Source organism: Ambystoma mexicanum, chromosome 2p (assembly GCF_040938575.1).
Source record: "Ambystoma mexicanum isolate Mex_15411 chromosome 2p, UKY_AmexF1_1, whole genome shotgun sequence".
NCBI lineage: Eukaryota > Metazoa > Chordata > Amphibia > Caudata > Ambystomatidae > Ambystoma > Ambystoma mexicanum.
In genome coordinates this window covers 938,349,063-938,365,447 of record NC_090923.1, presented here as the reverse complement: position 1 = coordinate 938,365,447, position 16,385 = coordinate 938,349,063, and the positions used below count along the sequence as shown (strand labels likewise).

At 42.1% G+C, this 16,385-nt stretch overlaps 1 protein-coding gene across 1 annotated transcript in view; it reads left to right on the top strand.

Annotated features, from left to right (window-relative positions):
- The window catches only part of LOC138567819 (calpain-11-like), a 245,382-nt gene extending 229,592 nt beyond the window's left edge, over positions 1–15,790 (top strand). The window contains exons 19-20 of the mRNA XM_069646315.1: positions 15,422–15,480; positions 15,588–15,790. Of these exons, the coding sequence (XP_069502416.1) occupies positions 15,422–15,480; positions 15,588–15,614 (86 nt within the window). The 3' untranslated portion in view covers positions 15,615–15,790. The remainder of the gene's footprint in view (positions 1–15,421; positions 15,481–15,587) is intronic.
- Positions 15,791–16,385: the final 595 nt, after the last annotated feature.

Here is a 16,385-nt window from a genome sequence, read left to right as displayed (position 1 = left end):
GGTACTAATAATCAAAACTCACCAACTGCTCTGCTGCTGCCACCACATGAATCAAATCTTTCCTCAGTCCTAAACTCTCAAGGATATCATCCGCTGACTTTAGTGCCCCCCCTACTCCACTGCCATGTGGAGTACCACTGGGTCCATGCATATCCCCTCAATCAATAAGGGCAAGTAGTTGGCTAGTATTCTGCAAAATGGTGAAGAGAGTGCTAGGGAAGCAAGGCTGAGGTTTACACATTTAAAATTAAATTACAACACGGTTGGCACTAATAACTAAAGAAGTTTCTCTGCCGGGCTTGCACATTCACCCATCTATTGTCAATGTCCTAGACCCATCCTATTGTCTGCATATCCTATGGCACTTTCCATTGCTGCAGAAATATTGGATCACCATTAGAGAGCTGGTGGAAAACACAACAGGTAACAACATACCAGATGAACCTCAAATTCACATATTGCTTGATGCATCACACATAACTGGCCTCTCATGGCACACAAAAAAGGTGCCCGTTCTCTGCACCTTTGGTAGCAAAGCAAATTGTTTTGCGTATATGGTGAAAGGCGGACACTCCCTCAGCTAAATCGTGGGAATGCGAGATGGCGAGGCTAGCCTCATATGAGACGCTAATACACAGAAGGCAAGACAGATGTATGTTTTTTCTAACAACTTGGAATTATTTTTCTAATCAGATTTCTGTTGTAGACACACCTGAAAATGTGGAAAATCAGTATTTGTAAAGACAGCCTGGTGACTCGGGACAGTCAGAAAAATTGGAAACTTTTTCAAGGCAGAGGCAAATCTAAGATTTAAATGGTGAAGACAATTGAGAGCCTTAGAATATACATGTAATTCAGAATCCGATCCCACAGATGGTATATAGTAGATCATTGACATTTAATGCTTATGGCCAAGCCCTCACTATCTGAGAGGGAACCAATGAACACTAGAAAGTCTGCTGCATGTTGTTCAGTTTGTTCTGGTTTTTAATGCTATCTGGTTAAGAAATATGTTAAATTCTTCTTTTTAATGTATCTAACATGGCCATGGATGATATAATGACCCCACAACAGTGGTTATTAGAAGAAATTGAAAGATGTGATAGAAACGAGCCATAGTAGCTACGACAATGTAGATGTTGGCACTTCCTAAAAGGTCTATAGTTTGGTTGATAATTGGATATTTGAAAATTCTCTTGAAAGAACAAATTGAGTAACTGAATAGAAAATGTTAATATAACGGATGTAATATTTGGGTCTTTGTAAGTGGGATGTTTTATAATGTTGTTATGGAAAAACTAATAAAAATGAAAAAAATAAGTTATTGAAAGACAAATGTTCAAGCCATCTGCCTATCCTTCACTTGGTCAACCCCAAGGGAAGGAGAAATCACTCTCATCCCATAGCCGAGAATCAATTGTCATTTGTGTAGCTGTAGAAAGGTGATTGTGCAGTGTCGAATGAGCCTCCAGGACAGCACATCAGTCCACTGTTTGCACTTTAAGTTGTGATAAACACAGATATGTCAGTCTCTTCCACCTGGTGTGTGTCAACGTGCTAATAACAAGAAAGGTAAAAATGAAATAGCACGCAATTATTTGGTGTCCATTTCACCTTGTCATCTGATGTCAAAGTAGATTTGGTTCCTGGTGGCCCGCTCATTTGAGAATTTGGTGCTCTCTGGAATTAATTCTTGCTTCTCTTGCAAGCATATCTGTGTAGTAGTGGGAAAGCTTAGTTCCTGTTGGCCATGGTGTTAAGTTCTGGGTGTAGCAGAGGCTTTAGTGTCATCAATGGAATGAAGGCTGTGCGCACTAATATAGTGAAGTGCTTCCTGCAACTCATGGAATCTGGATCAGTTATTGTTGTGTTGTAGGTGAATCACTCCTGGGAAATGTTGAATTATACTGGAGTTGTGATCCTTTCCATGTATTCATTTCTCGGGTTTGTTGGAGAACCACCACAAAATAATCATTGCCTAGCTACATCAATGAGGTACCACCTAGGGTTCTCCAACAATAGGCTCATATAATCGCTTAAAGTGGTTTAAAATGTCTAGAACGAAGAAGAAATGATCTGCAGTTGGAAATGTTTTCCAGCTTGAGAAGCTGTGCTCTGTGGGGATGGAGTAGGTATTGGTAAAAAGAAGAAGCTTATCAAACAGAGGAAGAAAGGAAGCAATTGATGTCGGATCCCTCATCCCTTTCAGACACCCTTACTAGCCGAATGCTATTCCTGCATAACTGATTTTTCTGATCATCCACCTTGGCTGTCAATGATCGAAATTTGTTTTACGTTGTGTCCATGGATTGTCTGCAGTTGCACTTATTCAAGTTTAGTGTACTTGAATATGCTCATCTTCTTGGTTCAACCGACCTGTTCTTTTTTTTATTTGCCTCACTGCTCATTCAGTATTTCAATTCAATTTTTTGATGCGATAAGTCACCCACTTTAAATGCATGCCTTCTAAAGACGCCATCTTGATCACTTGTATTCTTGAGGATCTTCTTGGGGCTGACAGAGAACAGGTGGATTTAACAGTTGTTTTACTGAAAACACTGGCTACTTGCAATTCCGCTGATCCCGTTGCATCATTTTCCCACTAAATGCTTTCCAACAAGTGGAAGGTTGGAAAGATTCAAGTGGAATGTATATTAATCACTGCGGCTCTGCATCAGACCGCATGTGAATGAGCAGAAGCAATTCCCAAATGTGTGTTCTTCTGTGATGCTGTCAGCAAAGCTGTAAAGAAATAAAGCCATTCACTATAAAGGATAGATCACATGCTCACTGCCATACAGGCTGCTTGGGGACTCCAAAATAAAGTTCACAGAAGAACTAGACAGGTCTTTTTACTCACCCACACCAACATGTCACAGAGATAAGCCTTTTTACCTTGCATGAAAAGGGGCTCGCTCTCATTGACAAGAAGGACCATCTCAGCAGCATCGACTCAACCACCCCCCCCCCTCAGAATCATGACCAGGTGGTGCAAGCAGGAGCATGGATCCTGGGAAAGCTGAACTTCTACAGCCCCAATCAATACTCCACTCAAAGCTGTGTATTGCATCCCACTCACCGGCCTAGCCCCTCAACGTTGGGCAGAGACTTGGGGGAAGCAGTGCACTGCCTCCCAGTTCATCACTATTGCAGATGCCAGCAGATTAAACAGGTACTGGCCATCTGAATGGGGGCCGCTGCAGTAACAACGTGCACACTGTACACCAGGCCACAGGTCACGTGGGGATGGGCAGAGGTGGTTCACTGGGCATGAGCAGGGCTCATCCGGTAAAGGAAAGCTTTGTAGAACATGCCCCAATATTGGTGTAGGGGCATCATTACTTTTGCTGACTGCAGGGTGAGATGTAGGCCCTCAGGAAGATCAGCAATCTGCAAACATTGTGTTTGACTGCCAAAGTACACCCATTCTTTAGCCATCTGATGCAAATCAAAATAAGGACCACTACTTTTTCTTGGTCAGGACTTTGCTAAAAATATGTTTGTAAAGTATGTATGCATCAGACAATAAAAAACACAAGGTATGGTTCAAACAACTTCCTCTTTCCTTGCGGGGAGTGTTGGAAAAATGCCTACAGGAACGATAGAAAACTACCTAAAGTACAAAGTGAAACTCTAGGTTACCAGCATCAGGATAGAGGAGTAAATGGACTTAGTGCACTGGTCTAATCTAAGGGGACTGAGTGTGTTCAGTCTGATGTACAGTTCCCTATTCTATCCAACAAGATCTCAGGGTTTTCACACACTGGAAACTTCTGTCGGTTCACTCACAGTCTAAGGGTACTTATAGCTCCCAGGCACACTTCTTTCTTGGCCATGACAGTATTCCAAAAGATGAGGCATATTCCTGGGATCTGTAGCCGTGATCAAAGCACCTTCATTCTGCTGCAAGGCCTTCGGATTCTCCCCACATTTCCCGAGGGGGGCCTCTCTGCTTTTGGGGCATCAAGACCTTAATTGAAAGCGTGATCAGTACAGAAGAGTAAGCCTTGTTGGGAAGCAGGCCGAGGGAGAGGACAGATGACCTTTTGCATGTAATGCACCCTCCCATTCTTCATTGTCTATGAATAGTGAAAGTGTTGGATGTTTCTGGTGATGTGTGTCATGGGAGGTGATTTCAGTATTCAGGTAAAGATTCCCTACAATGCTGGTAGCAGATCCCCAACTCTGCGTGAATTGGAATGTGTGGCAAGTGATACATTAAGGTCACAAGACACTACATGTGTGACTTTTGCTTGAGCGGTGAATCATCTCTAGATGATTGAAATAGATAAACATTGGGCCTTGTCATGCCCATTCAAAGTTAATTTCCCTTTTGTTCACCCACCAACCAACTAATAATTTGATGTTGATTTACGCTTTTGATATTTTGTTTCTGTGCATCCTTGCTGTACGCAATGCTCATCTCCCTGAGACCCCATACTGAAACACACAGACAGCACACTAACAGTGTGAGAGAAATCATATTTCTCATCCATGTCTTAGTCCCTGCAGATAAATCCACTGCCAATTACATCAGAGGGAAGCTCCCCATTTGTGCATTGCAGGGGGAGTATCAATTTCCCATGATTTAGACAGGAGATATCAGTAGTCATTCTGCCAGGGCACCATCCCAAGGGACAGTTGAAGACTTGTATCAGTCCTGAGTTTAGGTATTACTGTTTGGTCTTGCAGGCCAACATGAAAAGGAAGATTTAAGAATGTACACCATTGGACAAAGACATAAGACCAAATATGGAATAAAGGCACAATAACCATATATTAATGACACGCCAGTCATGCAGTTCGTTTCCCAAACAAGTCTGGTTTATTTTCAGAGTATCTCATTCAGCCGACCGGGTCTCAACACCTCATGACGTGTGTTCACAGACACTGTGAGAGGAGAGAGAGAGAGCATTGGTAAAGCAGCAATATATATACATAACACATCATCATTGTACAGCATTATTCGGTCCGCCCATATGCATGACATACAAGCTAGGGTTCAGTAATTGACAGTTATGCACGTAACTTCATTCAGTCTAAACATTTGGTATATCTAGCCGAGGCTGCAGAGACATCTTACTGTTTTGGGGAACACGGGGCACTGGCACAGGGAAGGATATCATGTTCTACCAGAGAGACATTCCAACTAATGTTATCTATTAGCCGCGCTCATGGGCTAAGGGTCAGACAGTTCTGAAGCAGAGAAAATACCATCTTTCATGGAGGAGCACCGTTAGTTGCATATAATTCTTATTTAACTGCCTTCTACAACAGCGTTTGCAAGACAGGCTGGCACCTGGGTTGCTGATTAGTCGATGCTTATGTACAGCTTCAAGGCTTCACAGAATAAGAAACACAATGTATTTCTGCAGGGTTTCACATCCCTGCCTACATTAGCATTCAAAGTTCAAGCTGTGGCCTCGCACCATGTATAGATCTGAAGCACGGAATATATTTTCAAAAGCGTTTAGAAAATAAAATGGCAGGCAATTACAAAATGGACTCCCAATGGTCACATTCAGGTTTCATAGTTTGCAATGTTTGGCACATGATGCGATTTGCTTCTGGCCAACATACTATTCATACCATTCGTGCTATACGATTGCATTACAGTTTTACAAACCCTCCTTTTGGCCTTAAGCCAATAGCATCGTCCAAACATTGGGTCATCCTCGGACCAAGTATCACTTTCCGAACTACCCAAGTCGCTATCATAATCATTATCAGAAATATTGATTGCCATAAACTCCTTGATTATTTCATTCTCATGTTTGAGACCACCATTTATCATATTTGGTTTGGGCTTCAGGATCTTTGTACTAATTATCTGTACACATTCATTTGTGATTATTGAACACATTTCTGGCAAACAGCGTATGCAACAACAGCAGAGTATGAAGATACTGCACACCGTGATCAAAATTGCGATCAATTTCCAACCCCAGGATCGTAACAGTTCCCAGAACCATGTACTCAAATTTAGATTCCAGCCACCTGTGGGAAAGTGAATTTCAGAACTTAGAACATGTAATTTTTTAATCACTTCAAATATTGTAGGGGAGGAGTCGCTTACAAAAACACAGCACGCTGATCCCACTAATTTGCATACACCTCCACGGTCAGCCATAATAATGCCAAAAACCATTCTATTATGAAGTGCAACTAATCTGATTGCTTTTAGTTCCAGTGTAATGTTGTATAGTATGTCAGTGGTTTCATTAATTGTTTTTTCTAACACCTTGGACAGTCTTCTAATATTCCATGAAGTATAGCTTGTCCTCAAAAATGTATAAGGATTTAGCTATGTCACCAAAAATGTGCCAAGCAGCATCATCCCGCCGGGGCCGAGATCTGGATACTTTTGCTATTTCAGAGGTTGTAGCGAGAAATACACCAGGTAAAAGTATCCCTAAATAACAGGTAGCTTCCCAGTTTCTAGGTAACCATGGATAGGCAAAAATACAAATACAAAATAGACTGGACCTCCTATATATAACGGTTTCTCTTCGTGCTCAAGTACAGCAGTATTCATACATCTGGTAAATGTACCCATTGGGTCAGAACCTTTTTTCCGCAAACAGAATGGAACAGAATGTGGACTATGGTTAATAGTGTAGGAAGGAGGCATGGCATCGTTGATACCTACAGGAGCCATTTTAAAAGTAATCAGTGACTGGTAAGGTCAAGAGAGTCTATCAATGGGGCTGGTCAATGCAATGTTTATTTTGCTTCCGTTTGAAAACACGGAACAACCCAAGGGTGTCAATACCAATCTCTCAAATTAATTTATGTTAGTTCCATCAAAGTTTCCAGTTACACTATCATTCCATCTCCCAAAAAACAGCTCTTATTGATGCATGAACAGGCAGTACTCAGGGGTAGAGGATGTATATACCAACCCATTCCTCTTTCCCCATCCTGGGGTAAATGCGAGCACACCCAGCAATTGGATCCATTCAAGATTGCATGTGTCTTATTCATAATCAATAACAGAGTATTGTTATCGTAACCTTTTCTGTGTTTAGCATCTCATGGAGGAAGAGTGTAAGAAAGCACATGAGCTGGGGTCATGGTGGGAGCATTGATAGTGGGCAATAGGGTATTCATTGGATGTATATCTTCTAAATACCAGGACATTGGAACAAGTGTAAATATAATGTAGATAAGTATGATGGCCAGGAGCAGTTTAGTCTTAATGGACCAAGTCTTTCTCGGAGCAGATTCAATGTTAATGTCTATAGTTCTATTAATGTCTTCACCAGCGCAAGAGGCAGCAGGAGCAAATACAGGCATGATCTATAAAGGATTATTTCAAAAGTTTCTCAGCGTCTGTCGAGAAAAGTCTTACACGGCAACACACCTTTAGTCAGTAGAATGTAAGCAAGTTCAATTCGGTCTGCTTAAGATGGCAGCAAGCTGGTGTTTACCTCAGAGGCTCCAGAATATAGGAGCAAGTATCAACATCAGTTTTCCATAGTGTCAGTACCTTTGCACCCGCTTGTCTGTGCTAGGTTTCAAAGCCCTTCACTTTCAAAAATAGCACCGGGAAATCGCGTGTCAGAGCTTTCATCCAATGCAGCTCATACTCTCCCTTTCCCTAGGCCCATCCGTGGCCCAGGAACAAAGGCTGTTGCAATTTCTTCCGAATTCGTGGACGCAGATTGTACCTTGAAGCTCCAGGTATGGTGTGGTCGATGAACAATGCACTATCGTTGTTTGCAGCAGATGCAGAAACAGTGTCAATTGGTGATGCAATTGGTGATGATGAGGCAGCAGGCAAACAAGGTTGAGATAACACTGGTGTATCAGGTTTTGTTGCAATCTCCCCAGGCCCCTTCTTGGGCTCAGGAAGTGGTTTCGGCTGAATTTTGGCGATGTCCTTGTGATCAATTAAAGCTGGTTCACTCTGGAAATAAGAATCATCGATCTCTTTCTCATGTGGCAAAGGAAACGGATTCTTTTTGTGTGTGTTGCATGTATCCAATGCTTCCGACTGCTTACTCGAACCGCAGTCTCCATGGCCAGGAGTACCTGGTATGGTCCCCTCCACCGCGGTGCAAGCAAAGACTTTCTCTCAAAATTCTTGATCAGGACCTAGTCCCCCAGTTGCAGACGATGGCCTGGGCCTGTGTATCTGACAGGAAGAGCCTCTTGCACCTGTTGATGAATCAAACGCAAGTCTTGAGTCAACTGTTTACAGTATTCAGTAAGTAATGGATACTCTATACCCTTTAACCTTCTCGGACGTGGCACATTCCATACATTGGCTGGTCTCCCCATTATAATCTCATAGGGGGAGAGACCAGTCTTTGATTGCACAGACGTACGCATAGAAAACAAGGCTAGCGGTAAAGCATTGGGCCATTTCAAATTACTTTTGGCGCATATTTTCACCAGTTTATTTTTCAAAATACTATTTTGCCGTTCCACAAGATCGGCACTCATCGGATGTCTGGCTAAATGGAATTGTTTATCAATTTGGAGGCCTGCACAGATCTGTAATATCATGGCAGCTATAAAATGCGGGCTGTTATCTGACCATATGACACGTGATAGCCCAAACCTCGGAAAGTATTCCTTTAACATGGATTTCACTGTTGACATGGCTGAACAATCTTTCAGGGGATAGGCATCTACACATTTGCTAAATGCACAGACCACTACAAGGACATACTTGAAGTTGTGGCATCTCTCAATTTCTATAAAGTTGAAATGGATTACTTCAAAGGGCATTGAGGGAGTACCAAAACTTCCTACTGGTGTCACTGTTCCCTTTCCAATGTTGTGTTGTAAACAAGTCATTCAATGTTGAACCAACCTTTGGCAGTTTTTGTAATATTGTCATTGTACCATACAGAATCAAGGTGCTGACAAATCTTGTTTGCACAAATATGTGTTGGACCATGGGCCATAGTAACCATTGCCATAACATACGCATTCGGCAACATCCATCTACGGTTCTCTTTGTCTACCCAACAACCCTCGCGATCTAATTCTGCTGGACCCTCGGACCATTGTTTTATTTCCTCAGGAGTAGCCTCTGCTTGTATTTCTTTCACATTCCCAATTCCATCCTTTATCATGCAGGACACCCTTTCTGTTGTTTCGACATACATTTTGGTGTGCAAATCTTTGGCAGTTTGTTTTGCGATTCTGTACGCAAATGCTTTTCCTTTTCCTACATTACACGTTACCTTTTTATGGGCATTACATTTCATTATTGCAAATTGCTTAGGAAGCGCAGTGCCATGTTGAATCTTGGTTCCTTGTGATGTCAGAAAACCCCTTTCAGCCCATAATCGGCCAAAGTTGTGGACTACCCGGAAGGCTTATTGACTGTCAGTGTATATGTTCACAGTAAGGTTTTCAGAAATTTCACATGCTCTAGTTAAAGCTATTATTTCCGCAGCTTGTGCTGAGTTATATGGGATTTGTTTGCTCTCTACAATAGTTTTCAGTGTGGTAATGGCATAAGCAGCCGTTGATATTCCATTCGGTAATTTAAAACAAGAGTCATCACAAAACAGTTCTCCATCTGGCCCTCTCAGGGGTATATCGGTTAAATCATTTCTTCTTTTCATCACTTGCTCAGTTATAATTAGGCAATCATGTGATAATTTCGCCTCACTCCCTCCTTCACTTGGAGGAGGCAATAACTCGGCCGGATTCAAAGAGCAACATCTCTTAATTTGGATATGCGGTGCAAATAGGATCAGTCCATACCTTGTTAGTCGGGCGGATGTGAAATGTTGTGTCTGTGTTCTATTTAAAAGAACGTCTAATGAATGGGGTACCATCACGGTTAAAGAGTAACCTAAAACTATCCCCTCGGTTTGTTTCACTAATGCAGCAGCAACAGCTTGCAAGCAACGTGGTAAAGCACATGCAACAGGATCCAACGTTGAAGAACAATAACTAAATGGTCTATTTTTGCCCCTGTGTTGCTGAGTCAAAACAGCCAAAGCATATCCATCGCTCTCATGCACAAACAACATAAAACACTTCTCATAATTTGGCATGCCCAAAACCGGAGCTGAACATAGCACAGCTCTGAGCAGGTCAAAAGCATGTTGACACTCCATGTTCCATGGCAAAGATAAGGTAACATCCTTCCTTGTCAGTGCCTCTCTGGGTTTTAGAATCATAGAAAAGTTTGGAATCCACTGCCTACAATATGAAGCCATGCCAATTAAAGCCTTGGATTCCTTTTGCGTATTTGGAATAGGCATATCAGAGATGCTTTTTATGCATTCTGGTGTCAATCTCCTTCCCTCCTTCGATAGGAGGTAGCCCAAATAGGCCACCTCCTCTTGACAATACTGGAATTTCTTCAATGAAGCTTTGTGTCCGTGTGCTGCTAAATGTTTCAATAATAAGACAGTACCTTCTTTGCAAATATCCTCTGAATCTGCTGCTATAAGCAGATTGTCAATGTATTGCAATAATATACAGCCTGCTGGTAATTCAAGCCCTACTGTAAATAGTTGTCATGGTTTGTACTCAAAACCCCCTGGATCCGATGGGCCCACCCCAGTCACTGACTCCCATAAGGGCTTATCAAGCCCCAAAGGAGTGTCCCAGAACCTCCTGGACTCAGTCCTGGCGCCGTTTGCGCCAGGCTCATAAGATGGGTTAAATCGCATGGAACTACTTACTCAGTCTAGTGAGGCTGAGCCTTTCTACTTACCCAGGGTGTGGCTGAGGGACTACTTTACCTGAATGGCAAGGTGTGGTAAAGGGACTACTTTACCTGGAACTACTTACAAGGCTATTTAAGCCACGCCCTGCAAGCAGAACACGCTTCACGTTATTCTGCACTTCTGCAGCATAATGCTCACCATGTCTGTCCTGTCATCGAACTGCTACAGCCATGCCCATCCACAAATCCATCCATCGGTACCTGGAAGAAGAAAGACAAGAGAAACGAAGTCAGTACAGCAGCAAAGGCCTTACCTGCAGCCTTCCATCCATCGGTTGCTCCTTCAGCCGTTCCCCCGGACCTCTGCACCTGCTGAAGGGAAGGTATCCGCTCAGGCATCTAATACTCACCCGCTGGTCAGCATTCTTCTGGAAAATCCTCGGAGCAGTTCTTCCATTCTTCATTACGGAGTCGCGCTGCTTCTGCAAAGAAGGAAAAAAAACAGCAGGTTAGTCACGCACGGAAGGAAAAACAGTTATTCAAAAATTCAGCACCACACTCTTGCGCTTCTACTCACCTGAAGGAAATCTGCTCAGGAAGAGTTGATCCTCCATTCAAAATCCGCTTGAGACCACGCCTGAAAGAAAATACAAAACACAGATCAAAAAAGGACTTGGGGAATAAAGATTTCAAGCACCTATACCAAGCAACCATTGGCATAGAGACTTACCTGTTTGACCCAGCTCTCCAAGACGCGGCAACCGCTCACCGGATCAGTGAAGTAACTAGATCCAGGGAAAGACTGTGTTAATTGCACCCCTGCTAGATTGCAGGACGGAGAGCCTACCTTACAAAACTCTAAGGTGAGATCAAAGAGGAGTAGGACATCAGGTGGTTGAGGAGGTGGGTCCAATTCAAACCCACTCAGTAGCTAATATCTTATTCCGATCTTGCAGACAAACGCCTCGTGGGGGTGATAACAAGGGAGAAGTCGCAGCAAGCATCATCATCTGCGCAGTGCCAGGCCAGTGCAGACATCATTTGTGCAGCCACGTGCTACGCCCCCATGGAGACCAGGTGAGCGTGACAATAGTTGGACTTTCAGTGTAACCTTGAGGAATACGTGTGAATGTAATTGAGCGTCTTCCTATTGTAAACACAAACAGTAATCTACTGTCTGAATGAACGGGAATGCCAAAAACTGCATTCTTCAAGTCAATTACGCTAAAATGTGATGCAGAGGCTGGAATCATAGTCAAAATTGTGGTGACATCAGGGACTAGCAGGAATTTTGAAGCAACAATTTTGTTCACTGCCCGTAAATCAATTATAAAATGGTAAGGGATTTAATTACCTCCTTTCTTGTAAACTGGAAGAATCAGACTATTACATACACTTCCAGAAATGTCTTCAATTACATTTCTAGATATTAAATCGGATACAATGCATTTCAGATCTTGCTCACCTTCAGTTGAAATGTTGTATTGCGGAATGCGCGGTAGTGTAATTCCTTCTTTCAAAAAATGTTTACTGGTTCCACTTTTAAAATTCCTACATCGTTATCATTTACTGCCCGCATACTAGTCGGTACTTTACTTAATTCAGTCGGTAATGGTAAAGACATGAATTGTGATACAGGAGTTTGTTGTGGCGAAATCGTCAAGTACACTCCATCAGGAGAACATTAAATTGCTGCATTCATTTTCTTCAACAGGTTCAACCCCAAATTTCGCTGCAATTTGTTGTCGAAAGAAATGGACAAGATTCAATGAATGGACCTAATGTGATTGGCACTGGCTATGAAACTGGAAATAATTACTGGTGTACCTGAGAACCCTACTGAAACATTGCTATGCCCTGACAGTGGTATATTTGGAACCCGCTGATGGTCGATCAAACATTTCTGTGTACCTGTGTCCACTAGAAAAATATGCTCCCTATTCCCAACTTTCATTTCTACATAGGGCCCTTTCTGATTAACAGGAATAGGCACTGGTTCCAAACCCTGCTTCGGGCTGTCCTAGGGGAACAGTACATCATCAGATGTAATGTCTCCGGAGTAATATGCATTGGAGGGATTATCAAAAATATTTGTACCATTCATGGTGTTCTGTTGCTTATTCTGATTAACTTGATTATCCTGAAATGATGACTGAAATTGACTTCTGTTCTGGGCCCCTATTCCTGGATGACCTCTAAACGGTCTTCTCGAAATAGTCCCATTTAACCCCTGTAATTGCGGGCACTGTGCTCGTGCTCGCCAATGGCCTTCCTGTCTGCAATAGACACAATGATGTATACCTATCGGACCCTCATGTATGTTGGACAATAATGCAAATTGGACTCTAGATGGTGCGTTTCCACCAACTCTATTACCTTTGGCTAACTGCTGTAGTAACACTCTTGTTTTCAGATCTCCTTTCTTCCTTTGTATCTTATCCTTTTCTGAATTTACTCGGTTTTCATAATATTGGGCCATGCGTAATACTTCACTTTGTGACTTTGCTTGCCATGCACTTTAAGATATCATTATCAATGTCTGAAGTTCCGGTAACAATCTGAGCACAAATTTATCAGCAAATAATCTCTTTCCAGGTTCTGTACTTAGATCTTGAGCACTAAAATCTGCAAATACTTCTTCAAATCGGTTAAAAAAACCTGTCACTCCTTCCGATTTACCTTGTAAACAAGCAGTCAATTTATCCCAAACTATTCTCTTCTCAGGCACTAAAGTTTTCAATTTTAATACTATCCGTGAAGGCAAAGTTAAAATTACTTGCGCAGGATTCTCTCCAGCCTTTCTCTCACTATCGACTCTAATCAATGTATCACCCAGCATCGGCACATCATTTATACTTCTAATTTGTTTCCATATTTCAGCAGGAAGAATCACAGGGAACAATACATCAATGTCACTCAGTGTAATAACAGATTAATTCAAAACAGATTCAATTTCCTTATTAAAACCGGCAGGATTTTTCCTAATATCAGGGACCGACTGTTTTACAGCGTTCACTTCTTTCCTAGAAAAAGGGACATGTACAAACTGTGCGATATAATGGGCTTCTATCGTATGTGCTGGAGTATGTCCTACTGCAGGAATTTCTACTTTCGGGACAAATGTGGGAGGCACCTCCCTCATGGGTAATTGCAAAGTAGGGGATTCTGGATCTGAGCGTCTATTAAGCAACAAAGCCAAATCAAGGGAAAAAGCAGCAGTTCCGGTGTCAGACGAAAATGCTCTTTTATAAATCGTCATCAAATCAGCAGGACAACAAAAATTCTTCTTCATACATTCATCCTGTAAATATTCCACCATAACCTGTAACACTTTTCTCTGCATTTCCGGTGTACATTGACTAAACGTATCATGCACTTCAATCGGGGAAATGGCAATATCCATAATCCATCTAAGCGCATCTCGCATACAAATTTGCATCTCTTCACTAACAGGTTTCAACGGCGAAAGAAATAATTTCTGGACATATGCGGTTCATGCTTACTCATTATATCTTTATGCAATCGATCAAGTTCTCGCTTAAACACAAATATTCGCCCTACATGTTCTCGTATTTTCGCTGTACTATCTCGTGAGTAGGAAAGGACAATCAAATCGCGCAACTCTTGCAGTATCATGGTATCAGTTAAGTCACTCCATACATTAACAAGAAAATCTCCCATGTATTCTAACAATACCTGGTGTTCACCAAAGCCTCTATGATCAGATATGGAACTTTGCACAGTCACTTCATCGCCATAATCAATATACGTCTCAGCCCACTGTTTCACTTCGTCTTTCCGTTCCTTACTAATTGTACTACGAGTCTGTCTAATACTTCCTCTTTCAGACTCCACTGATACAGAACACGTCTGGTTTATTTTCAGAGTATCTCAGTCAGCTGGCCGGGTCTCAACACCTCACGACATGTGTGTTCACAGACACCGTAAGAGGAGAGAGAGAGAGCATTGATAAAGCAGTAATATATATACATAACACATCATCATTCTACAGCATTATTCAGTCCACCATATGCATGACATACATGCTAGGGCTCAGTAATTGACAGTTATGCACGTAACTTCATTCAGTCTAAACACTTGGTATTTCTAGCCGAGGCTACGGAGACAGCTTACTGTTTTGGGGAACATGGGGAACTGGCACAGGGAAGGATAACATGTTCTAGCAGGGAGACATTCCAACTAATGTTATCTATTCACTGTGTTCATGGGCTAAGGGTCAGACAGTTCTGAAGCAGAGAAAATACCATCTTTCGTGGAGGAGCACCGTTAGTCGCATATAATTCTTATTTAACTGCCTTCTACAACAGCGTTTGCAAGACAGGCTGGCACCTGGGTTGCTGATTTGTCGGTGCTTATGTACAGCTTCAAGGCTTCACAGAATAAGAAAAACAATGTATTTCTGCAGGGTTTCACATTGCTGCCTACGTTAGCATTCAAAGTTCAAGCTGTGGCCTCACACCGTATGTAGATCTGAAGCACAGAATATATTTGCAAAAGCGTTTAGAAAGGAAAATGGCAGGCAATTACAAAATGGACTCCCAATGGTCGCATTCAGGTTTCATGGTTTACAATGTTTGTCACATGATGCGATTTTCTTCTGGCCAACATACTATTCATACCATTCAGGCTCTACGATGCATTACAGTTTTACAATAGTGTGATTGCTTCTCAGTCAGTAAATAGTGGACATCTCTCAAGCTCCCTTTGTGGCCAAGCTCCACAACATCCACACTTATTCTGCTGTAATTTCCCTTTCAGAGATTTATAACCGAGATATGCAGGACATCCCACCAACCCAGCGTCGAGACATTAACCAGGTGAGAGAGCCACGGCCAATGGAGGATGGAGTGTGCTTTCACAAGACTTTTCTTTGGTTGAGATATCATCAGACATGTAAATGAGTCTTATTTTGTATCTCCACTAGTGGCTTGTCCAGTTCCTGGCCATCTGAAGGGATTCCCGCTCCTTTGGCGGTCAACATTACAGCGCTTCAAACAGCACATTAGACGTTCTGAAAAGCATTAACAAGAATTAAGTCCTACAGGTTGATACAAGATGTGGAAAACCTGTACATTGAAATTGTAACAATTGCCTTACCACTGTTCTAAAGCAAACAAGCAAGTACTATGTTCCACAAGGGACAACCAACTTGTAACACATTAAAGAAGTTAAACAAAATACCTGTCTTCTGTATCTTTTCATGAATTTGCTGAGTTACTTGAAGGATTAATGCAATGTTATTGTTTGAGAAATATTCCAAGTGTCATGTGTTTTTGTGATGCCACAATGGTATGCTACCTTTTAGGCAAGAAAGTAGGTACCTTATAATTTGGTTCCCTGCCATTGTATCTCTCATAGATTCCCATGCATTGGATATTCCACGGTGTCGGGATGGAAATCCACAGTGATAATTTAACACCAATTAAAACTAAAAAGGATGCATCCAGCTATCCCTCCATCTATGGGCCATTTGGCACTTGAGGAGAGCAGGCTCAGGCACATTACCAAAGGCTATCTTCAGAGCCAGTGAAATCAGGATCATCCAGAAAGGTTGTCATCAAAGGTTCCTTGCGGCCCTCTGTCAATATATGTTTTTGTCTTGGGGTATACCACTGCTTAAAGATCCAAAGCTTTTAACAGTTTTTCTAGATGGCCATCCTGCTAATACTTGGGGCTCTACATATATCAATCAACCCTCCTAACTTTTCTTCAAGTCTATTGA